Source organism: Phascolarctos cinereus, unplaced genomic scaffold, assembly GCF_003287225.1.
Source record: "Phascolarctos cinereus isolate Bilbo 61053 unplaced genomic scaffold, phaCin_HiC Scaffold_726;HRSCAF=1367, whole genome shotgun sequence".
NCBI classification, from domain to species: domain Eukaryota; kingdom Metazoa; phylum Chordata; class Mammalia; order Diprotodontia; family Phascolarctidae; genus Phascolarctos; species Phascolarctos cinereus.
This window is the reverse complement of record NW_027556098.1, coordinates 404,489,121-404,513,788: the sequence shown is the minus strand read 5'-3', so window position 1 is coordinate 404,513,788 and position 24,668 is coordinate 404,489,121. Positions and strand designations below refer to the sequence as shown.

General features: G+C 49.1%; 2 protein-coding genes and 1 long non-coding RNA gene across 6 annotated transcripts in view; 1 reads left to right on the top strand and 2 right to left on the bottom strand.

Moving 5' to 3' along the window:
- LOC144454243 (uncharacterized) overlaps positions 1-8,837 on the top strand; it is a 46,865-nt gene extending 38,028 nt beyond the window's left edge. The window contains exon 4 of one of the 2 annotated variants that reach the window (XR_013482570.1): positions 5,816-8,837. This is a non-coding gene — a long non-coding RNA (uncharacterized LOC144454243). Of the gene's footprint in view, positions 1-2,970; positions 3,716-5,815 lie in introns of those variants that run through there. The other variant, XR_013482569.1, reaches the window with a different exon arrangement.
- Positions 8,838-11,085: 2,248 nt separating this feature from the next.
- FNDC10 (fibronectin type III domain containing 10) lies at positions 11,086-12,385 on the bottom strand. Its single transcript, XM_020976186.2, has one exon. The coding sequence runs from the start codon at positions 11,955-11,957 to the stop codon at positions 11,175-11,177; it is 783 nt and encodes a 260-aa protein (XP_020831845.1). The 5' UTR covers positions 11,958-12,385; the 3' UTR covers positions 11,086-11,174.
- Positions 12,386-16,634: 4,249 nt separating this feature from the next.
- LOC110200721 (uncharacterized) overlaps positions 16,635-24,668 on the bottom strand; it is a 23,280-nt gene continuing 15,246 nt past the window's right edge. For 2 of the 3 annotated variants that reach the window (XM_020976139.2, XM_020976157.2), the window contains 6 exons: positions 23,989-24,225; positions 23,334-23,473; positions 22,203-22,387; positions 19,015-19,082; positions 18,777-18,935; positions 16,635-17,977 (listed from right to left, as the gene is read on the bottom strand). In XM_020976139.2, the coding sequence (XP_020831798.1) occupies positions 17,897-17,977; positions 18,777-18,935; positions 19,015-19,082; positions 22,203-22,387; positions 23,334-23,473; positions 23,989-24,225 (870 nt within the window). In that variant the 3' untranslated portion in view covers positions 16,635-17,896. The remainder of the gene's footprint in view (positions 17,978-18,776; positions 18,936-19,014; positions 19,083-22,202; positions 22,388-23,333; positions 23,474-23,988; positions 24,226-24,668) is intronic. The other variant, XM_020976152.2, reaches the window with a different exon arrangement.

Genomic DNA, 24,668 nt, shown 5'->3' with positions numbered 1-24,668 from the left:
TCTGCATTCAGACTCCATAGTTCTTTCTCTGTATGTGGACAGCATTTTCCATCATGAGTCTTTTGGGATTGTCTTAGATCCTTGCTTTGCTGAGAAGGGATAGGTCTATCAAGGTCAGTCATCTCACAACGTGGCTGTTACTATGTACAACTTTCTCCTGGTTCTGCTCACTTCACTCAGCATCAGTCCATACAAGTCTTTCCAGGTTTTTCTGAGGTCTGTCTGCTCATCATTTCTTATGGAACAATAGTATTCCATTACATTCATATACCACAACTTGTCCAGCCATTTCCCAATTGATGGATATCCCCTCAATTTCCAATTCTTTGCCACCACAAAAAGAGCTGCTATAAATATTTTTGTGCATGTGGGTCCCTTCCCCATTTGTATGATCTCCGTGACAAAGAGCCCTGGCAGTGGTATTGGCCTCAAAATTCTTGGTGCAACTTTAAGCTTTAATAGCTTAAATAGCATTATTTAGGTTAATAAACTTTAATGGCTCCAAATTGCACTAAGACTTTTGGGACATGATCGATCACACTTTATAGTGTACGTTATCTAATTTGATCTTCACAACAACCTTATCAGGAAGGTGCTATTATTATTGCCATATTACAGATGAGGAAACTGAGGCTCAGAGAATCTATCTTAGTGCGATGTGGAGCCATTAAAGCTTATTAATCTAAATAATACTGTTTAAGCTATTAAAGCTTAAAGTTGCACCAAGACCTTTGGCAAACTTTGTATAAATAATAGTAATAATAATCAATATTTCTACAGGAGGCAGCTAGGTGATGCTGTAGTGCATAGAGCACGGGGTCTCAAGTCAGGAAGACCTGAGTTCAAATCTAACCTCAGACACTTACTAGCTGTGTGACCCGGGCAAGTCACTTAACCCTATTTGCCTTAATCCACCAGAGAAGGAAATGGCAAACCACTGCAGTATCTTTACCAAGAAGACCCTGTGAACAGTAGCGGTGTGCTGTGGTCCATGGGGTCGTGAAGAGCTGGTTACAACTGAACAACTCAGCACCACTACCACCACCAACGTTTATGTAGCACTTACTGTGTGCCAGGCGCTGTGCTAAGTGATGTACAATGAGCATCTCATTCGAATCTCACAGCAGTAAATGCTGAAGTTACATAGACACACATGTGTGTACACACGTTATATGTGTATATAAATTTCTATATGATTGTATAGATATAAATTTGTGTACATATGCATCTCTTTAAGTCCCTAAAAAAAAAAGCTCTGAGGATTCAAAGGCAAGCCTGCTCATTACTTTTAATCAGAAACTAAGTAAAAGTAATGACCTGAGACAGAGTAAAAAGTACCTTAGCTTCTGTGTTCAATATTCACCAGCTGGCAATCTGGAATACTCTGTGCATGTGTCTCTCCTTTTTCTGTCTCTCTCTGTGTCATTCCCCCCCCCCCATATCCAAACTCTTACACATACACACCACTTAGGAGTAGAACACAAATCTGAAAAAAGAAATAGACAATCTCTCTGTCTCTCTCCCCCTTCTGTCTTATTCTCCCATTCTTTCTCTGTTATTTTTCTCCTTCTCTCTTTTCTTCTCTCTCTCTCTCTCTCTCTTCCCCTTCCCCCATCCACCTTCCATCTTTTGGAATCCCCAGCCCCCTTCAAGGTTCAGCTTAAGTGCCGCATCCCCTCCCTCAAAAGCCTTCTCTCAATTCCTCAGACTCTCTCCTGAGGTCCAATTCTACGTTAGTGGATGTCCCATGAACATCTCAAACTCAACATGTTTAACATAGAACTCATTGTCTTTTTCCCCTGCAACTTTCCCCTCTTTTGCATTTCCCTATTTTGGTTGAAGGCACTACATTCCTTTTGGTCTCCTGGGTTTGCAACCACAGTTGCAAAGTTGACTTATCACCTTAACTTGTATTCATTCAGCTGCCAAATCTTGCCATTTCTACCTTCACAACATTTCTTATATCTAATTACTTTCACCATTCACACAGCCACCACCTAGTTTGGGCCCTCATCACCAATAGCCTTTTTAAAATTTTTTGATATTTTAAATAAATATTTATTTTTTAAAAATAAATTTTATTGATATCTTTTGTTTTTATATCACCTAAATTACATCCTTCTTCTCCCCCTTCCAGAGGCATCTGTTATAACAAAGTATTTTTAGGACAAAGAGGAAGAAGAAGAGAAAACAAATTAGTAACACTAATCAATACCTTGAAAAACCTGATCATCTCTTACAATTGCCTTCTAAGTGGTCTCCCTGCTTTGTCTCTGTTATCCTCAGAGTTGCCAAAGTGATTTTCTCTAAGGTCTGCCTATCAATCATTTTCCTGTTCAGTACATTCCAGTGGCCCCCTATTGCCCCCAGCAGAAAACATAAAATGTCTTTGTTTGACTTTACAAGTCCTTCCCAACCTGGTCCCAGCCTACCTTTCCAGCCTCATTAGAAATATATACTCTTTTTCCTATACTCTGTGGTCCAGCCAAACAGGGCTTCTTGCTGTTCCTCCAACATGACTCTCCATTGATGTCTGTGCCTTTGCACACAATCTGTTCTGCCTGGGAGGCTCCCCCTCCTCACTTCCTCCTTTACTTCCTTCAGCGCTTGTCCCAAGTGCCAACTTTGACATGAAGCCTCTCCTGGTCTCCTCAGGTACTAGTGCCCGCCTTTGAAACTATCTTGTATTTATTCTGTGTATATCTTAATGACAGATTTTACTCAGTATATGCCTTGAGAGGGGACAACATTAACTTTTTGTCTTTTTCCCCTTAACACTTAGCACAGTGTAGTACTCAGGACCTAAATAAATGCTTCTCAATTGGGGTTTTGATTTCCCCAGGTGGTAGTTTGCATATTGACCTGATCCTGAAAATACTTCATATTTACTTATCTCTGTGCTCCTCTCCCCAATGAAATGTAAGCTTCTTGAAGGCAGGAAATGTTTCAACTTTATCTTTGTCTCCAAAGTTCCAGGCAAGGAATCTTGTTCAACATTCAAGAAATCGTTGTTGAATTGAAATGAACCTTATTAATGGGGTGCAGTACAAATGATCTCTTCCATTTTACTTGTGGACCTAGTGGATAAACTGTGGTCAGAAGAGGAGGACAGAGGCTCCTCTGGGGCTAAGAATTGGAAATCAAGGGGATGCCCATCAATTGGGGAATGGCCAACAAATCTGTGGTATATGATTGTGCTGTAAGAAATGACAAGCAGGATGATTTCAGAAAAACCTGGGAAGACTTACGTGAACTGATGCATAGTGAAGTGAGCAGAATCAGGAGAATGTTGTACACAGTGACAGTAATACTGTTCGATGAAGAACTGTGAATGACTTATCTATTCTCAGATGTACAGTGATCCAAGACAATGCCAAAGGACTAATGATGAAACATACACTCTGCCTCCAGAAAAAGAACTGATAGTATTTGAATACAGACTGAAGCATGCTGTTTTTCACTTCCTTCCTTTCTTCCTTCCTTTCTTTTTCTTTTGAGTCTTCTTGTACAGAATCACTAATATGAAAATGTTTTACATGATTGAACATGTAAAGCCTATATCTGATTGCTTACCATCTCAGGGAGGAGGACATAGAATTTGGAACCCAAAACTTAAAAAACAAATGTTAAAAATTGCTTCAACATGTAATTAGGGAAAAATAAAATATGTTAAGAAAAAAAGAGGAGCAGTAGCCCATTTCATAATAATAGATAGCATTTTTATAGTATATATATGTATATATATATATATATATATATATATATATATATATATATACACACAAAGTATGTGTGTGTGTGTATTTTATATATATATACTTGTAAGTCAGTGGGAGGAGAACCCACGTGCCCTTCACCTCTAGCAATTGCTTCAGATTCAGTCCAGGGTAAATATGCTCAAGGGAAATGGAGTTTATGGGGAATGGTTGGAGAATCCCTAGGTTTCTTCCAAGTGCCACTTCCTGAATGAAGGCTTTCCTGCCATGTATCTATCCTATATCCAGGGCTATGCTGGAGCCTCTTCATATGCATTTTGAGAGCTGATTATTAAATTTTCAGTGCCTCAGAAATCAACAGACACTACAAATCAGGCCTTGATTTATTGTTTTATTGTAGCCTTAAGAAAGTGATGGAAAAAATGTTTTTTAAAAAAGGCAGATTAAACTTACAAGTGTGTCCTGCATACATCCTACCTACACACACACACACACACACACACACACACACACACACACACACACACACACACACACACCCCTTTTATCAGCACACCACTGTGATATACCTGGAACAGCTAGGTGGTGCCATAGTGCATAGAGCAGTGAGCCTGGAGTCAGGAAGACCCCAGTTCAAATCCAACCTGACACTTACTAGCTATAAGTCACTTAGTCCCATTTGCCTCAGTTTCCTCACCTGTAAAGTGTGCTGGAGAAGGAAACGGCAAACCACTCTAGTATCTTTGCCAAGAAAACCAGATGAGACTGAAAAAAAAAAGTAATATGCCTGTATGTGTACGTATATATCGAAGCAATGTGGTGTATTGGAAAGAATTTCTAGGCTTGGAGTCAGGGATATGTGAGTTCAAATCCTGCCTCAGACACTTCCTAGCTTTCTGATCATGGCCAAGTCACAATCACGCTCAGCCTCAGTTTCCTCACCTGTAAAGTGGGGACAATAATAACACCTACCCCACAGGGATATTTTGAAGATAAAATGAGAGTATACCTACAGTGTCTTGCGAAGCTTAAAGCACTGTGCAAATATTAGCTGTTATTCTGATGTATGTGTCGCCCCTGATAGGATGTAAATTTCTTGAGGACAGAAGCTGACTGTCACGGTGCCTTCCTGCAGGACAGAGTCTGGTTTTGCTCTTCTTTGTACCTCCAGCGCTTGGTGCATCGTAGGCACTTAATGAATATTCACTGACTGATTAGTCGGTGCAGCACAGACCAGTCTGGTGCTCAGTTCATTTGAACATTTATTAAGTGCTTGCTGGCTACAGGGCCCTGTGCTTCCCTACTCTCTCTCCCTTGTTTCTTTACCCTAGGACTAGGTGATAGTGAAGCCAAGCCAGGCCCACCTCAGCCCATCCCCCACCCCCAGCCCCTGCCACATCTGCTGATTTTGGACCATTCCCTAATTATCTGGGCAGAAAGCCAGACTGCCCTGAAAATGTCAGTTTCTCTTCTGCTCCCCTCCCTCCCTCCAACCCTTATAATTTATGTGCCACTTGCCAGGGATGAGTAATTCCCCTGCCTGGCTGGGCCCTTCAGCTGAAGGATAGAGAGGAGAAGGAGAAGAGAGACCCTATAAAGTAGCTAGGGGTAGATACCAGCTTCACCCCAATATGCCACCCATGCTTGTGTGCTAGGATGGACTTCCCCTCGACCAGGTCTTGGTGGCTGCCACTGATTCTCTCAAATGTGGGGGGTTGGATTCAGTGACTTCTCAGATCCCTTCTAGGTCTAAAGCTATGATCCTCTGAGCTTTTTGAACAAAGAAACTGTTCATTTCCCTGCCTCAAAGCAACTTGTCCATTCCTTTCTTATTCCTGAATTTTGGTTTGTTAAAACTCTGTCCCTCTTATTCATATTTACAGCATTCTTATATCTCTGCTCTCTTATCAGAGGACTGTAGGGCGAAAAATGACATTTAGGGCTGGAAGAGACCTTTATAGTTCATTTAGTCCAACCTATATTTAGTACAGTTAACTGCTTATCCACGGTCACACGGCTAGTAAATACAGGAACCCAGACCATAGGTGATTAAAATTCTTGCATTCTCCTGTCTGCACCATGCTTTTTTTCTTCTGCAGGGCTGTCCTAATTAAAGGTGAGAGGCAGTCTGCCAGAGCAGGAGAAGACCTGGAAGAGGTAAACATTTTAGAGGTGGAAAGGGCAATGGAGATCACCCTCATTTTAGGAGAGAAGAAACTGAGGTTCAAAAGAGGTTATGACACCCTACTCCAGAGGTGGCCTCGAGGCCACACGTGGCCCTCTAGGTCCTCAAGTGCAGTCCTTGACTGAACCCAAACTTCACAGAAGATTTGTTCTGTGAAGTCTGGCTTCAGCCAAAGGGCTGCACTTGAGGCCACGTGTGGCCTCCAGGCTGAAGGTTCCCTACCTCTGTACCTAGGTCATACTGTCAATGAGCAGTAAATGGTAGAGGAGATTTGAACCCCAGGTCCTTATGACCAATGACACATTCATTAGTCAAGAAATTCATGTGGTAAAAAAAAGAAAGAAAGAAAGAAATTCATGTGGTTAATCCTAACCAGCGTTGATTATATTCCCTTCCCAATTTCCCTATTCTGTTGGGGGACAAATTCCAGCTCCTGAGGCCAACCCGTCTTCTCTGGGGGCTTGGACTAGTGACAAAAGAAAGGTAGAATGATTGGAGCTTGGAGCCAGGCACTAATAGCAATAGCACCTGTGTATTCTTTCTATAGTACTTTAGCTCATTGATAATAAAATGGTTAAAAAGTGAAGCTACCAGATGTTGGACTCCTTCCCCACTACAGTAGCAGCCCACCCTGGGTGAGTACCACATCCAATCCAGCCCTGATAATCATTCCTCAAGGTATCCCATGTTCCTCCAAGGGACGGGGTCCCAGGTTCTCCCTGGTCCCTTCAGCTGAATTTAAATTAAAAGTTAATTTGAGATCATGTTTGATGCTGTTTGCCCTGAGTGCCAGAACTGCTATTATGGTTCTGGCCTGGACCCCACCTGTTTCCATTTGCTATAATGAGAAGAAAAGGGACTGGGCCAGCCTTCTCAAGGGCTATGGTTGGCCAGGACAGAGCATGGCTGAAGGCCCTGTGACACTCTGAGTGGGTTTTTTTCCAAGTCATCAGTACCAAGGACAGGGCTCAAGCCTGACTGACACATTTCTGGGCTGTCTCTGACCTGCCCTAGGCTTCAGTCTGCAGCTTGTGGGAAGGCCAGGTGGGGTGCTGGGGACCCACCTCCCCCTTCCATTCTGGGAGCCTTTAATTGCTGCCTTCCCTTCTCCAGCACGCTCATATGGGTCATTAGAGAGATGTTTGGTTTATTTCTAGCTGCAGTGGGAGCTGAGCTCTCTGTCCTCCCCCAGCCCCCCTCAGTGCCACTAAGCTGAACTGCCTGGCCCTGCACCCAGCCCAGCTTTCAGCCAGGATCCCCCCAGGGCCTTGCTTCGCTCCCTGAATGGGTCTATTGGGTTGGCAGGTAGGACGGGGAGGCAGAAGAGCATATATACACCTGGAACCAACACTCAGAGCTGAGAACACGAGTTTATTTGCAGGCTGGCTCAATGTAGACAGGAGCAGTGGACCTCTAACCTCCCCACCCCCTCCCAGAAAACCTGGAGAGGCCCCACTGTCCACAGGGAAGGGAGACCACACCCAGGAAATCACATTTTCCTCCCTCCCCCACTCCCCTACCAGAGGGCTGCAGTTACACACGGACAGTAGACAGGCTGGACACATGGACATAGTGCAAAGCAGGAGTGGGGGTAAACCCCAATACCAAGGTTACTGATGGGCAGGCATTGCCCCTTGGGGAAGCAAGGGTGGGGAGGAAAGGAGCTGTCCTTGTTCACACTCCCCATTAACAACAGCCCTGGAGGATAGGCAGTCTCATTTCACAGATGGGGAAGCTGAGGCACAGAACATCTAAGAAAGAGTTAGGGAGAAAGGGGAATCCTCTCTTGGGCTGAATTGTCCTCCCAAACTAACCCAAATATACCATCCCCTAATAAATAAATACCCCACCCCAATATTTACACAGCAATATTTCCTTCAATCTTTCCAGACAAGAAAACAAAGGTAATTTCCAATAACAAACATTACACAAGTATATGATGTAACCACTTCTGTAGTGGCAGAGCGGTCAGCAAGGAAGAGGTAGGGAGTGAATCTCTAGTTAAGGAGGAGGCTGAAATCTTCTGCCTTCCTCCCCTCTCCCTCAATGGAGGAAAGAGAGAGTGGGGCTAGACCAGTCGACCAACAATGACCTGGTGACCAATCCCTCTTATGTCTAAGTGTCATACGACACTTAGACCAAGCAGTCGTATGGGGCACTTGGCAGCAGATGGTAGGCCAAAAGCTTCCCCCCCACTCACCAGGGTTGGGTCCAGGGACAACGTTTGTCTAAGATGCTGAGGGACTTCGGGGAAGCAGCCAGAATCTTCATGGCTCCCTGCCTCCCCAAAGAGAAGAGAATTACTTTCTCATGTTTTCCTTCCACTCCTCTACAGCCTACAGCCTCCTGAGTCCCTCTTTGGCCTAGAAGCAACTGTTGGGAAAGTGGACAGCCCTGGCTAACCCATGTTCCTGGCACTTAAGGGTCCAGGTGACTTCTTGGACAATTCCCATACCCCAGTGGTCCAGGTCCTACTGAATCACAGACAGATGTTTTGAGCCTGCTAGCTGAGCCTCAGGATGGCGCCCTTAAGACCAGCCGGTGGTAGCATTGGCCACAGCTGTGGAGTTATTTAAAGCTACTCCTAACCAGTAGGGGTGTGGGAATTGGCTCTTCCTCTGAATCCACAGACTGAGCTTTTTCTTCTGTCTGTTCTCTGGATCTCAAGTCACCCCTGTACTGTCCAGATGATCAGCTGGCCTTGCCCCAGGAGAGCTGCGGGCTCCTTTCCTAGCAACCAGCCCCAATCCCTAGCTGGGAAATACCAGTAACAAGATACTCACAGCAAGGGAAAAACACAAAGCTACAGTAGTAGCCATCTGCCTCTTCAACAGGCCCTCAAACCTCTGGGGAAAATTTATCCAGAAGCAACTTTAGTCCAGAAAGCAGTCGATCATCACACTTCCTAGTGGTGGGGGAAGGGAAAAGCAGGAACAGGGATGGAAGGTAGATGAGCACAGTGTAGTTAGTGCCTGTTTGGGGAAACAGGACAACAAAGGAGTGCTAACAACCCTATCAGACCAGATCTGATTGGGGGAAAGGGAGGAGGTGAGGAAGGAGGGACATGCAGCAACCAGACTCCCCCCACACACACCCCTACAGAGCATAACCTGCCAGCCCCAGGAAGCTGAAGCCAAAGATCTGTAGACTCAGAGATGGAAGAGACTTTGTAGGTCAGCTACCCTAATTCTTGTCAGTGTATAGATAAGGAATGGAATCCCCAAGATATGAAGTGACTTTCCCCAAAGTCACATGGCAAGTGGCAGGCCAGGGATTTGAACCCAGATTCTACAGCTCCACATCCACTGTTCTTTACACTAGTCTAGACAAAAGCAAAGGCCATCAGGGTTAACTGGCTCCCAAGACAAGTGAACACAGCTCCTAGCATGGATGGACACAGCTCCTAACATGGACAAATGGGCGGGTCTCCACGGGGTAAACTTTCCACCCTAAGGCACGAGATAGTAGGTATTGGAGTGATGCAGCTAAGAACCCAAGCTTGCTACAGGCTGGGTGTGGATGAGGGAGGTTAGGGCAAAGGCTGGGCTGGGCTGAATCACCTCCTATAGCGCCCCCTAGGACAAGGCTGGTGTTACCTAGATAGGTCACTAGACTCATCCCAGAGGCTGCAATGGGGCTTGTGGTTCAGATGAGGAAGTAGAAAAAAGCCACCTCTTCCCTTCCCACATCCTTGGCATGGAAGTCCTTCAGTCCACCTCCCACTGGTCAGGCCTGCTTTCCCTCCAGCAAACAAGAAGTGGGTCCACACAGGCACTTGGTGGGAGCCCTTCCTTCCTGCACTGCGGTTCTTGGGGCTCAATCTTTTATAATGGGCACAGGCAATAACCAGCTGGGTGGGTTGTGAGGCAACTTTCTGCTCAAAACCCTTCTCCCCAAGGTCCACCAGAGGGGAGGAAGCATCTGCCCTTCTCACTCCTGGAACACCCATAAACCAACCTCTCAGCTGCTCTCTATTATCCCTGGGAAGCAATTTGAGGTGCAGGGAGCCAGTCCTGGCCCAAGGATGGTGAACTTCGGGGAGTCTCCCAACAAGCCTTCAGACCTCTAGGGAAAATTGACTCAGACGCAGACTTAGCACAGGAGGCAGGAGGGGAAGCCTTTCTTTATAAAAAGCACTCTGGCTACCTGACCCCACCGTCTAGGCAATGGTTTGTTGTTGTTTTTCTCTCCCCTACAGATGGCACAGCTTTAATTTTTAAAATTCAAACGAATTTGGGTTTGTGATCCTCAAAAGCTAACTGACAGATGCCTCCTGCGGCACTGCCCAGCCAGATGTGTGGGAGACTGTGGATTAGGTGATGCAAAGAGCTTCAGAGAAGTGACCATTTGAGAAGTGAAAAGTGGGAGTGGGCAGGGATTTGAAGCAGCCCAGAAGATTTAATGTGTTGGTGAGGAGACAGGGAGATGGCCTCAGAGGGAATAAACTTGTCTCTAGAGCTGAATCTGGAAGGCTGTGTGCTGGTGCTGACTAGCCTAAGACCCCGGGGCCCCTGCTCACACATTTGAGGGTAAACTTCTTATTTGGCTTCTAACTTTGCAAAATACCAGAGAGGCACAGTGGGTCCTCCTCCTCCTTCCCTCCGTGGGACAGGTTCCTCTCGAGCCCAAATACTGCCCTGGAAGCTGCAGTCCAGGCTTGAAATGTAGTCAAAATCACTGAACGTTGATGGGAAAGGAAGGGCCAGTGGGGAAAGGATTGGTGTTTTCAAAGTTCCCTGAACCCCAGCTCAGATGGTCCTGTGCGCTGGTCCGATCACCCGGTGTCACCTGGGGATAGGGGGAAAGGGGCGACTCTTGACTCTTCAGACATCCCATCTAGCCCTTCCAGGTCCCAGGGCAGTCTGCACCCCACCTTCCAATGTACTGGCCCCAGTTCTGGGGACTGAGTGGAGGGAGCTGGGTCAGAGACCTGAGGCAGGGTAAGGGGGGGGAGTGTGACTAGAGAGATTTGGGGGAGGGGAGAGGGGCTTGATTTGGGTTCAAACAAATGCATACCCCCTCCCAGCAACCAGAATGCTTTCTGGACCTTAGGCTTTCCCTGCCCAGATCTTCCCACATCACCCAATCCAGTCCAGTCCAGTCCCGTGGGAGGGGGGCTAAGTCCGAGGAAGAGCAGAAGGATGAGTCCCCCGTTGCCCCCCCACTTCAGGGACCAAGGACAATCCCAGTGTCCGCCCACCTGCCCGGCAGGCTGTTCGGGCCTGGGCTCGCCGACCCCAGAGCAGCAGCCGCCCGACCCCTCGGCCGGGCCTTCAGGGCTGTCTGCGGCCCCTGGGGCGCCCGAAGGCAGGGTGCATGAGGTTCTCCGTGATGTAGGCCACCAGCAGGCAGATGATTACGAGCATGACGCAGATGGAGCCCCCGACGGCCGTCATGGCAATGACGATATCCCTCATGCCAGCCGGCTCGGCCGCGAACTCCACGCATTCGGCGGGCGGCGGCGGCGGAGGCGGCGGCGTCGGGGACGGCGGGGCGCCCGGAAGGGAGGGCTCCCGACGAGGCCGGCGCAGCAGTGGCTGCAGGCACAGGCGGTAGCGCACGCTGTCGTGCACGTCGGGGACCAGGTAGTCGCGACAGGAGGCGCCGAGCTGCACGCGGTCGCACTGGAAGCGGGTGTAGCTGCCGTCCCAGGAGCAGTTGAGCGCGAAGCCGCGCAACTCGCGGGCCGGCGCGGCGGGCGGCGGGCGCCACTGCAGCAGGACGCTGCTGTTGCGGAGCACGTTGGCAACCAGCGTGCGCCCCGCCGAGCGGTACGCCTTGCACAGGCGCTGCTGGCAACGGAAATCGGGCTCCGGGTTGCGGAAGCACAGGCGGCCGGTGCCGGCCTCCTGGCCTTCGCTCAGCACCTTGTAGGGACACCACGGGGGGTCTGGGCCGGGCTCCGCCTCGGGCTCCGGGCTGGGCTGCAGTGGCACCGGTGGCACGGGGTCGCCGCGGACGCGGGGGCGCGGGGCCAAGAACAGCAGCAGCAGCAGTGGCGGCAGCAGCCGCCGCCGCAGCCAGGGCCAAGGCACCGGCTGGCGGGACGCGCTCATCGCGGCTGGGGGCTCAGCGAGAGGCTGGGGACCCCCGGTGCGGCGGTGCCTCGCGCCCTGGGCCAAGGTCACGAGGGTGGGGGGAGCGCTGGCAGTGACAGCGACGGCCGGCGCTGGGGCGGCCGCCGCAGCGCCAGTCTTCGGGCCCGGGTCCGCGGCAGCAGCTTCCGCGCCCCCGGGGCATCTCCCAGGCGGGAGGATGGGGGGCTCCGCTCAGTCAGTGCCTAGGCTCCCACGGTCCTTGCATCCGCAGCGGAGTGGTCCTCTTGCTGTCCCCGCGCTCCGCTCGGCTCGCTGCGGCTGCGGCGGCCAGCCGGCTCCCTCCTCCCCGCGTCTCCGCCCCCCCGTCGCCGCCGCTAGAGCCTGAGAGGCAAGCGCGTTGGCGAGGCGGGCAGGCAGACCGCTGAGCCCGTCCTGCGCCCCCTCCCCTCTCCTCTCCTCCCTTCCTCTCTCCTCCCTTCCCCTTCCCTCCTTTCTCCTCCCCTCCTTTCCCTTCCGCTAGTCTCTTTTCCCTTCCCTTAGTCTTCCCTTTTCTTTTCTCCTCTACCCTTGCCGGCCTTCCCCGCCAGCGCCCAGTGCGGGATCCCGAGCCGCGCCGCCGCGGTGGAGGTGGAGCCTACATTAACCCTCGCCTCGACGTAGCCCTGCTCCTTGGGGAGAGGGACAAGGGAAAGAGACCTGGAACGGGACACCTCTGGAGGGCGCCACAGGTCTCCTCCCCTGCCCACGACAGCTCGCTCTCGCTCGCTCTCTCTCTCTCTCTCTCTCTCTCTCTCTCTCTCTCTCTCTCTCTCGGTGGAGAGTAACTGACCACATCAATCTACAAATATTTATTAAAGGCCTACTACGTGCTGAGTACTGCGGCTAGGCATAGGAACTGGACTTGGGATTTTTTTGGTATAAAGGGTAAAGAAACTCCCTCTCCCTTCCCCCATCCTCCTTAATGCTAGTGATTCCCCCCTGAGATTATCTCCAATTTATCCTGTCTCTAGTTTATCTGGCCATAATTATGTGCATGTCCCTCCTCAATTAACCTCTTAACTCCTTGAGAGCAAAGACTGAGTTTTCTGTTTTGGGTCTGTTTTTTCTCCTTCCTTTTCTGTGTATCCTGCTGTGCTTAGCACAGTGCCTGACACATAGCAGATGCTTAATGAATATTTGTTGAGGAAGGTCAGCAACTTACAGAGGACTGACCTGAAATAGTCTTACATGTACGGGAAGAAATAACATGTACACACATAAATAGATACAGAACAAAAAAGAGGTAAGAGGAAGAGGGGAAGACTAGCTGCGATTAGGGGAGGGGAGGAAGAGGCCTCTTGTCAAGGGCAATCTATGTTTAAGTGAAACTTGAAGGAAAATGGGCCTTCTAAGAGTTGGAGATAGGAAGGAGTGATTCTCAGGCGGAGGACCACCTGGGCAACAGCAGAGGTGGAGTTGGAAAGTGAGCCCGCCACAGTGGGATACTACACAGCTTTAGGCACACTTTCATCTGGGCTCACTTTTTTTTTTTAACTCACTTTTGGGAATTAGAGATGACAAGTTGTCTTATCCCCATTTGACAGATGAGGAAACTGAGGCCCAGAGAGGTGAACTGACTTGCCCAAGGTCACACCGCTAGGAAGTAGCAGAATTTGAACCCAGATCTTCCTGACCCCAAGTTCAACAGCACAGATATTGCCTAAGGAATACTAGCTGTGTGATCCTGGGCATGACCCTTACCTTTTCAGAACCTCATCTGTAAAATGAGGGGTTCCTGGGGGATAGATCAAGTTCCCAAGATCTCTCCCAGTTCCAACCTTTTATGACTAATACTAAGATTTTATGGCTGAATTATTATCCCCCAGAGAGGCAGGAGTAGAGTAACCTGACAAGAAAGCTGGCCTGCAGCAGTCCTCAGGCTAAGTGACATGAGTGACACTGATGCATACTGGTTGTGTGATCCCAGGCTAGTCACAATCTTCTTGAACTAGAGGCTGGCTTTCTAGCCACTGTACCACACTGCCTCTCACATGATTCTCCTCCAAAAATGACATTTTGGCTCAATTGGACAACCCAGCCTGTCCTGTCCTCTCAAAACCCCAGGCATTCTCACTGGCTGTTTCTAACACCCAGCATGTGCCCCCCTCCTCCCCATTGCTTGGAGCCCCAGGCCAGGTGCCACTTCCTCCATGAAGACTCTCCCAATCCTCTCACTTGTCAGTTTTCTCTCCCTCTGATTCTTTTGCGTTTTCTTAGACATGTATGGAAGGCTGTACATCTTCTCCTGAAGAATGGAAGCCCTTTGAGGGCAGAGATTGTCTTGTTATCTTTGTGTGGTCAGTGCCTGGACATGTTGGTTGAGTTGAATTTCAATTACGCTGCATTTTCTTCATCAAGAGAAACTTCCCAAAGGTTGGCGATAAAAGGCGGTGGGTGGTGGGGGTGAGGGGTGGAGGAATGGGGGTGGTGAATGAGCCAGTGGCTAACTATCCCCAAGAGCAGGAGTTAAACCAGTCTGTGCTGGGAAGGAACCAGCCAGCCAGGAGGGGGCAAATGGGTTCTTTCAGGTCCTGCCTCCTCCAAGGAGTCTTCCCTGACTGCTCTATTCCACTGTGATCTTCTTCATCCCCTATGAATTCATAATCATGAGATCCCAGGACATCAGAACTAGAGACAGTACAATTCAACTCATTTTACAGATAGGCAAAACTGAGGGACCACTCGAAGTAACCTGTCCAGGGTCACATAGTGAATAATGAACAGAGCTGGATCCAGAATTCAGGCCTTCCAAACTACCCCTTATAACTAGCTCATTCACCATGCCCAGCCTTGTGACTGGCATCTCAGGTACTGTTAGCTCTGGAGTGTAATCCCAGTCTCCCCTCCCCAACCCCCCTACTAAATTGTAATTGTCCTTCAAGGTTCCTATCACCCTCTCCCTCAAGCCTTTAAAAATGCCCTCAGTTCTGGGGGCAGCGAGGTGACGCAGTGGATAGAGCACTGGCCCTGAAGTCAGGAGCACCTGAGTTCAAATCTGGCCTCAGACTAAACACTTGACACTTACTAGCTGTGTGACCCTGGGCAAGTCACTTAACCCCAATTGACTTAAAAAAGAAAAAAAAATGCCCTCAATTCTTAGATCTCTTTTCTCCCTCAAATTGTCCCAGAGCATTTTGATCTGTCTCTTATCTGGATACATGTTTGATCTCTCCAGTAGAATGTAAGCTCTCTGATGGCAGGGATGTTTTTTCTTTGGGTCCCCAGCCCATAGCATACTTTCTGGCACTCAGCAGGCACTTAATGAATGTTTACTGGCTACAATTTGTTGGACTGAACTTTACCACAAGTGTTTTATTGGTGTCCTTCGTAGGACCTGGAGTAAGGATTGGGTCTAAAGTTTATACTCAGAAAATACTAAATGAATGAATGAGTGAATGAACCAGCCAGCCAGTGCTGAGAAGCATCTGAAAAGTCCTTTAAGCTCTCCAGAGAGCTCTATTGTTTGCATCCCCTCAGCCTTGGTTCCCATCCGAGATGGTTGAGCCCACTCTGCTGCACTGCCCCAAGTGGATTCTGCAGAGCTCTGGGGTGGGGCTTTAAAGTCCCTGAGAAGGAAGCTGCCCTCTCCCTCAGCTGCCAATGTACTTCTTAGTTCCCCGAAGCAGAGGCTTGCAGGGTGGAGGTGGAATATGAGCTCCCACATTCCCTCCATCTCCCCTAGTGCCCGTGGAATCTCTGGGGAGCCTTGACAGTAAGAGCCCGTTGGCTTATACAACTTGGAGGAGAGGACCTTAGCAGAAAAATGTGGCCAAAATAGAGTTCTATTCCAAGAGGCTAGATGTCTTAGTTTTAGAGCCCTGTAGCTTTCTCTTCCTGTAAAAGGCCCAGAGGGGAAAATTACCTCAGTCTACCTTGGGGAGTATGGAACAGGACACAGGACTTTCCCTATATAAATGTTGTTGGTATTATTACTGGGGGCACATAGGGAAATGAATCCACCTTTTTGTTCCACAAAAATCCTAGGATTAGTCACTTCCACACTGCCTCAGAGAAGGACTTTGGGGATGATCACTGGATCAGGGATCTTGAGCTGAAAGGGCCCACCTAATCTAGTCCACCCTCTCATGTTACAGATGAGGAAACTGAGGCTCAGGAAATTTATGTAATTTGCCCAAGGTCACACACATGAGCACTGCAGATGGAATCTGAGACAAGGTCCCCTGTACCACAATGGCTCATGGGTCCCACTACACTTTGCTGCTCTGGATGAGCTCTGGGGAGGGGGAGGGGTCACTGCAGCTAAGCAGGCTGGGCACACCATCCCTCCAACTCAACAGCTGACTTCAAACTTTTGTCCCTTTCTCTCTGGGAGAAATGAAAAAGCAGAAACAGTTCTATTATATGGAAATCCCCCGGGGCAGCTAGGTGGTGCAGTGAATGGAGTACCGGCCTTGGAGTCAGGAGGACCTGAGTTCAAATGCGGCCTCAGACACATAACACTTACTAGCTGTGTGATCTGGGCAAGTCACTTAAAAATCTCCCCCCCCACACACATACTATGGGTAACAGAGAAGGAATAATTCCCATCTTTTTCGCAAGGAAAAACTCTGAACCTCTTTGTGATGGTAGAGACATTTGTGTCTACGTCACAGGGCACATGTCTCCTTCTCCCAGGTCATTATCACCTAAAGACAGTGAATTTAACTCAAAATTTTATTTTCTGAGTGTACAAAATGGATATTAAGGCCTGACTATACATTATATACAGAGAAAACTCTGAGCCACCTAGCCTCAGAATGTCCCAAGTCAGGTCTGAGACTCCATTCAAGGCCAGACCCTCTACCCTACTGGGCCTTGTCCACAGAGAATCTAACTAAGGGTCTGACACCCCCACCCAAACTCTGACTCTCTCTATCCCGCTGGGTCCCTGGCAGTGGGGTAGAATGACAGTCCCACCCCCTAGACTCTAATCCCCAGAAAGTGACTGGAGGGGAGAGATGTCAAGGAAGGGAAATGGGGAAACATTCAGGAGCCACCTTGGTCTTCCCCCTTAGCCCTGAGGACTGAACCAGGTCCTGGTTCCCAGGCTCTCACCTCCAGCGCCCATTAGAGTTCTGGATTTGTCTCAGTCACAGAACTCAGACTTGGCCCTGTAGGGCTCTGTCCATCCCAGCTGGGGCTTCAATAAGCTTGGTTGGCAGAGGAAAGAAGCCCCTTTCTCCATGTTTCATGCGTGTGGGGGGGGCAGGGGGGCGCAGTCTCTCTCTGTCTCTCACCTGGTCTGAAGACAAGGCTGACCAGCTAGAACTTAAAATCATCACCCTCCCTTCAACAGCTCCTGGGTTTCAGTCCATCCTCATCTCCAAAGGAGGCCCAAGTCATGGCATCACTGCCCTGTTTTATTCTGAAAGAAGCCTTTAACTTTGAGGCCCTGAGCAGTCCAAATCCCAACATTAAGGACTTGTAGGATATGGGTGGGTAGTGGGTCAGAGATAGGTGATATCTAAGGGTTGGAGAGCAACGGGTAATGCCCAGGACCACAATGATCTCTTTCCTAGCTCAGCTGCTCTATCTAAAGGCTGTATGGCCCACACAGCCTCAGATTGTCCTGGAGAAATAAGTAAGGAATGTAGAATAATCCCCAGAGTGTGTGCTGGGGCAGGAAGTGGGGTACCCAACAGTGTGTGCTGGGGCAGGAGGGCTGGGAAAGGAGTACCCCAGACTATGTGCTGGCATAGGAGGGTGGGAAGGAGGGGGTGCCCAGAATGTGTGCTGGGGCAGGAAGTGAGGTATCCCAGAGTGTGTGCTGGGGCAGGAGGGCAGGGGGAAGGTGGAGCAGACTCCACTCTCCTCACATAGAAGCCTAGGCTCTGACCCTTCTATGCTCTTTCTAATCTCTGGTGGTCCCTTCAGGAGGACGGGAAGCATAGGGATTCAGGAGAAGAGGGAGGGTCGGGTCAGTAGTAACTGTCTTTCTGGCCAGGGGCCTCTGTGTGACTCTTGGTCTCAGGTACCAGCTCCAGGTCAGGGTTCTCATCCTAGGGGAGAGGAGGGATACACAGACATCAGACATCAGTGGGGATGGTGGAAGTAGCAAAGAATTTAGTTAGAGGACCCGCATTCAAATCCTGCCTCTGCCACTTAGAATTACAGACTTCAAGATCCCAGGCTGGCAGGGCGCTCAGAGGCCCTCTCGTCCAGCCTCCTCTCTTCACAGATGAGGCGAGCTCATGTGATTTGCCAAAGGTCACAGGAAATGTCAGAGGCAAAATCCGAACCCAAGCCCTCCGACTCCAAAGCCAGTGTGCTCCCTACTAGTGGAGGGAGCCTGGGTAGGTCACTGGACCTCTTGGGCCTCAGTTTCCTTCTCTGTAAAAGGGTCAGACTAAATGAACCTTAAGGACCCTTTCAGCTCTAGAATTATGATCTTATGCTTCTATTTGGGCCCTAACACAGCACGGGGCCTAGCACATTGTAAGGGCTAACAAATCCTGGGAGAAAGTCCTTTCTCCTAGGTACTGGTCATGACTTCCAGGGCTCTGGCTCCAGAACAAGACTGGGGCGGGGGGCGTCTCATAGCCCACCATCATCCCGACCACTGACCTATGTGGAAGCCCCCAGACCAACACCGAAGCGGCCCAAGGCCCTCAGTGCCCTCACTACTTCAGGCCTGACCAGTTCCTGGTCATCGTGGTGGTCACTCAGTAGCTCTGTGCCAGTCCTGGGGTCCTGAACCAAGGGACAAAGGTCACTAGGCTGGGCCTCTGAGAACATCAACATCCGAATCAGAGTAGCCGGTGTCCACCCCCCTGCCCTGGGCTCTGCCTCATTCATCACCTGGCCCTGCTTCCCTGGCCCTTGTTCCTGGGGCTCCTGAGCTTGCTGGGGTCTCGGGGCCCCCTCTTCCAACTGTGGTCGCTCTGCCTCTGCCTCTTCAAATTCATCCTCACCCTGGTTGTTGGGATCGCGGGCAGGGTCTGCGAGGGCATCAGGCCCCTGCAGAGAGAAGCAAGAGCGGGCAGAGCCCTCCAGATCCCTTCCCCCAGGCACTCAGGCCCCTGGGGTCTGTACTCACCACTGGGCCCTGGGCCTCTGGCTCCTTCCTGGGCCGAACGTTTTCCTCCCGCTCAATCATGCCAGCATCTGGGGGTGGGGGAGGGCAGAGGGATCAGCCCCACTACCTTAACTGGGGGGTTATGCCATCTAGCTGAAGGCCCCAGTCTGCCCCATTCCATGCCCAGAAAGGGAGTCAGAGAATAGGAGAGAACGATGCCACCTCCCCCTAGTCACCCATTATGCTGGGGGCCCAGCCAGGAGAATTCAGTTCAGGGCTCCAAGCCTTTAACAAATGTGGCTGACTTTTCAATGGGCCTTGGATGAAGTCATGGGGTGGGGTGGGGGGCTCAGGAAAAATCTCTGACCCAGAGTGCCTGGCAAGCCAGCTTCTCCAGCTCTTATCTTTCCAATCCATTTTTCCACACAGCAGATTTGTTTTCCTAGTTCATGGGACTAACTCTGCCACCTTCCTGCTCAGGAAGCATCAGTGACTCCCTAGTGCATCTAGGATAATATACAACTCCTTAGCCTGGCATTTAATGCCCTTCACAATCTGGATGTCTGTGCCTGGATCATCTGCATTTATTTTGTACGTGTGTTTTCTCCTTGGAGAGAATGTAAGCTCCTTGAGGGCAGGAACTCTTTATCTTTGCAAGGCTAGTGCCCAGCAAAGTGCTTGATACAGTTAGCTAGCATGTATACAGCACTGTATGCAAAGAACTTTACATAAGTTAATTCATTTGATTCTCACAATCCTATGAGGTAAGGGCTATTATCCCCATTTTCAAGTGAGTAAACTGAGGCAGAGAATAGCTAAGTGACTTGCCCAGGGTCACACAGCTAATAAGTATCTGAGGTAGGATTTGAATTCGGGTCTTCCTGACTCCAAGCCCTATTCTGTGTCCACTGCAACATCTAGCTGCCTGGTGCACAGCTGCTATAATAAATACCTGGCGATAGATCGGAAGACCTTTCTAGACTGAAAGCCACAATGGCCTACTTGGTGTTCCTTGTACATGAATTTCAATTTCCCACCTATGTGCCTTTGAACTCAGGTTGTTGCCCATACCTGGAATGCCCTCCCTCCTCACCTCTGCCTTGTGGAATCCCTCACTTCTTTCAGAGCCCAGGCCCAGTGTCGCCTCTTATCCAGGGCCTACGCTCCCCAGTTAGTGGTGATCTCTATTCCCCCCCAAGTTACTTTGTATCCTTCTATTTTTATATCTCCTTATCCAGATACCTGTTCTTCCCTCCAGTAGAATGGAGGGTAGGAGCTATTTCACATTTGTCTTCGTATCACTAGTGCCCAGCACATACTAGGTGCTTAATAAATGCTTGATGACTTGAAGTGAAAGATAGCCTCATCAGGGCAATCCAATAAAAGTAACCTCAGTGCTGGTTCCTATGATTCCCTTTGCCTGCTTCGAGAAGAGGATGGAGGTAGCACTTCTAGGGCTGTATCCCAAAGAGATCATACAAATGGGAAAAGGACCTACGTGTACAAAAATATTCATAGCAGCTCTTTTCGTGGGGGCAAGGAACTGGAAATTGAGAGGATGCCCATCAACTGGGGAATGGCTGAGCAAGTTGTGGTATATGGATGTAATAGAATACTATTGTGCTAGAAGAAATGATGAGCAGGCAGACTTCAGAAAAACCTGGAAAGACTTGTATGGACTGGTGCTGAGTGAAGTGTGCAGAACCAGGAGAACGTTGTACACAGTAACAGCCACGTTGTATGATGACTAACTTTGATAGGTTAGCTGTTCTCAGCAATGTAAGGATCAAAGACATCTCCAAAGGTCTGATGATGGAAAATGCTATTCACATCCAGAGAAAGCATTATGGAGTTTGAATGCAGATCAAAGTATGCTATTAGCTTTTTTTCCTTCTGTTTTGTTTTGTTTCCTCTTTCTTGTGGTTCTTTTTATTGGTTCTAATTCTTACTTATAACATCACTAATGTGAAAATATGTTTAATAGGAATGTATATGTATAACCTATATCAGATTGTGAGCCATATTGGGGAAGGAGGTATGGAGGGAGGGGAGAAAAATTTTAAACTCAAAAGCTTATAGAAGTGATTGTTGATAAATCAAAATAAATTAATAATAAAAAAAAGAAATAGATTCCCTAATAAAGAAGTAAAAAGCAAATAGTTCATCTTAAAAAGAAGAAGAAGAGGATAGAGGGAATTGTGGGAAAGACAAGGGCTTGAGCCCAAAGAGCCTTCTCTTCAGGAAAGGCTGGTAACAACATAGCCCCTGGCATGCTGCAGTATGTCCCAACTTATAACAATATCTCCTGAACACTGCACACAGTAACAGCAACATTGTGCAACGATCAACTATATGATTGACTTAGCTCTTCTTAGCACTGCAATGATCCAAGACAATTCCAAAAGATGAATGATGGAAAATGCTGTCCACATCCAGAGAGAGAACTACGGAATCAGAATGCAGATCAAAGCACACTATTCTCACTTTCTTTGTTTTTTTTTCTGTTGTTTTTCGCTTTTGTTCTGATTCTTCTTTCACAATATGACTAATGTAGAAATATGTTTAACACAAGTGCACATGTATAACCTATATCAGACTGTCTTGGGGAGGGGGGGAGAAAGAAAAATTTGGAACTCAAAATCTTATAAACAATGAATGTTAAAAACTGTCTTTACATGTAATGTCGGAAAAATAAAATATTATTTACATTAAAAAAAAAATCTCCTGACATGTAACTATGTGTCTCCTGACTTGCAATAATGTATCCCAACACCCACCAACATGTCTAACAATGTGTAGCAATGTATCCCAATATGTACCAATGTGTATCCCCTGCCTGGGGACAACGTTTCCCCTTCAGCAAAGGGCTCAGAACAGAACCACCAGGGCATTCATTCCATTTCACCAAGGGGAGGAAACAAGGCCATCTGGCCCCAAAGAACCGGAGCACCAGAGGTCATTAATTCACAGAACAGAGCTGCAAGGGACCTTGCAGATCCATCTGGTCTAATCGTCTCATTTTGCAGATTAGGAAATCAAAGGCCACTGGGGTTTGGGGAGGGGCAGAGAAGGAGGCCAACTCACCCAAAGTCTCACAGACAGTAAGAGCCAGGGCTGGGGTTAGAATCCAAGGCCCCAGGATCCCAGGTTCACGGACCTTTCTGTACCCTACAGCCAGAATGGTCTGGGTCCGGGTCTGGCACACTCACCCATCTCTAGCTCCTCCTCATCAGTTGCTGCTCTTCTGCGGTCTTCTTTGTCAGGTGCTGGGCGCTCTACCCCTTCTCCTGGGTTGGCAGGCAGAAGAGGCTGGTCCTGCCTCTGGGGCTGGCTGCTCGGGGGATACTGTTGGCTCTTCTGTTGGGCATTCACTTTGTTGACGATATCTTGCCAGCTGGGGTATGGAAAAGGGGGATAGGGCTAGGTCTCAGGGAAGGTCCAACAGTTAGAGACCTGCTAATAACACCTATTCTAGCATTGTAAAGTTTGCAAAGCACTCTATTTGCATGATCTCATTTGCTCCCTCTAGAAATCCTGTGAGGCAGGAACTAGTTTGTCATTCCCTATCTTACTGAGACTCAAAGAGAATGAGTGATTTACCATGATCACGGAGTTCCTAAATGGCACCTTACCTCAGGTTTCTCTGACCTCCTCTCCATCCATCACTACCTCTACTATGCCGGAGGCTCAAAGGCAGCATTTCCCTAGCACTTTTTGGGTGTGTGATACCCTTGGTATATATTGACTAAAACTACAAATATTGATCCAAGAGCCTTGAAATGTAGCCCAGATGGGGGATGGGGAAAAGCCTTAGGGGCTTAGAGCTGGTGGGGACCTTTGAGGTCCTCTAGTCCCATTCCCTCATTTTCCAGATGAGGAAACTGAGGCCTCCCCAGGATTCAACTCTAGGTTCTTTGGTTCCAAATCTAGTCCTTGGAATTGGGAAGAAAACAAGAACAAATTTAAGCCAACATATATTCCAAAATTGCCATGTGTAATAAACATTTCGGACATTAAGTATATTTAATATAAGAGGAGAAAATAAGTCTCAACATTTTTCCGTGGAAAGAGCCCCCAGCTCTGCCTTACGTGGATCTTTTGAAAAGCACTCGGACACTGAAGGTCCAGGCTGTTCAGACACTAGAGCTAGCACCCAACTCTTCTGTGAAGAGTTCTGGCAGAGATCCTGTTGCTTGGCACCAGAAAGGAGTTCTCAACTGCTGGGGGTCAGGACTACCAAAGGTAGCTTGGGGAGGGGGGGATGCTCGTCCCTTCGACCCCATTTCCCTTTCTCCCCCCACCTCTGGCCCCAGCCCAGACACCCACCTCTGCATCTGTACCTGTGGGCTACCAGGGGCTGGGAGGGCCCGAGGCTCTCTGTCCAGCCCCGTGGGAGGCTGCTGCTGAGGGGGCCACCCTGTGGGCTGGGTCTCTCAGGGGAGGTAGAAACAGGGGCTGCCACCACCACTACTTGCTGAACCTGTGGGCAGGGGAAGGCAGCTTAGTACCCCTGGCCAAAGATTCTCCCCCTCCCTCTTTCCCCAAAGTCTCTTCTTCATTCACTCAGAAGCTTTCATTCTGGTCTCCAAGGCACAGTCAATGTTATCAGCTGGTGAGGGAGGGACAGAGCAGACCTTGGGATAAGGAGTTAAGGCTGAAGTGGGAGGGGTAGTGGATTCTCTGGTTAGCTGGTTCCTGGGGCTTAGGAGTCACAGGGACAAGGCGGGGCAGATTTAGGGCCGGAGGAGACACTACCCATTTCAAGGTGACCCCGAGCTCCAAAAAAGCAGGGGTCACTCTATAGAGTTCTAGCTCCTATGACTCCACCCCTAGCTCATCCCTTCCCTCCATGGTACAAAACACCTCCAGCCTTGAGGAGGAAGGGGAGGAAACAGCTGGTGAGCTGTGATTGTCTAAATGACTTCCTCCCCTGGTAGCCACGGCCACAAGTGGGGGGAAGCACCCAGAGCATGCAGGGGGTGGGGAAAGACATACCGGGGGCCTGACTGGAAGGCTGTTAACAGTTCTGGGGAATCGGAGAACATGGCCTTCGATGGGTTTCTGGGGCCAGGCAGGGGGCCCAGAAGAAGGCAACTTCAGGTCTGGGAAAGGTGGCCCAGCTGGGGGCAAGGCCCGCGTCCCTGGGGGCTGGGCAGCCTGAGGGTTCCGGCGGGGGACCAAGTCTGGCTCCTGGGGGTTTAGGGCCACTCTGGGGCCTGTGGCAAGAAACACCTGCAGGAGAAAGGTAGGGGAGAAGGCTGGGGCCTAGCTGAGATACCCTGCACAAGCTCTGAGGACCCAGGACCACGAGGTCAGGTCCAGTTTCTCTACTCTCTTCCCCAGAGCAGCCGAACATCACAGGAAGAAGTTAAAAAATCACACTGATTTTACCCACTACAAAATCCTGTTATGTAACCTCAGCCAGACCTTCCCTGCTAAGAGATACTTTGTTCTACTCTGATAGGCTCCTTATCACTTTCCCCAAAGTAACTGCTGCAAACCTTCTCTTCTTCCTGTCAACATCTCCCAAATACGTATGACCTAGCCTTTTACTCCATTCATTCATTCATTCATTCAGTCAGTCAGTCAGTCAGTCAATGCCTGTAATGTGCCAGAAACTAGCTGCTAGCCACTGGGCCAGGTAACACAAGGCCCAAACCCAAAAGAGTCCCTGC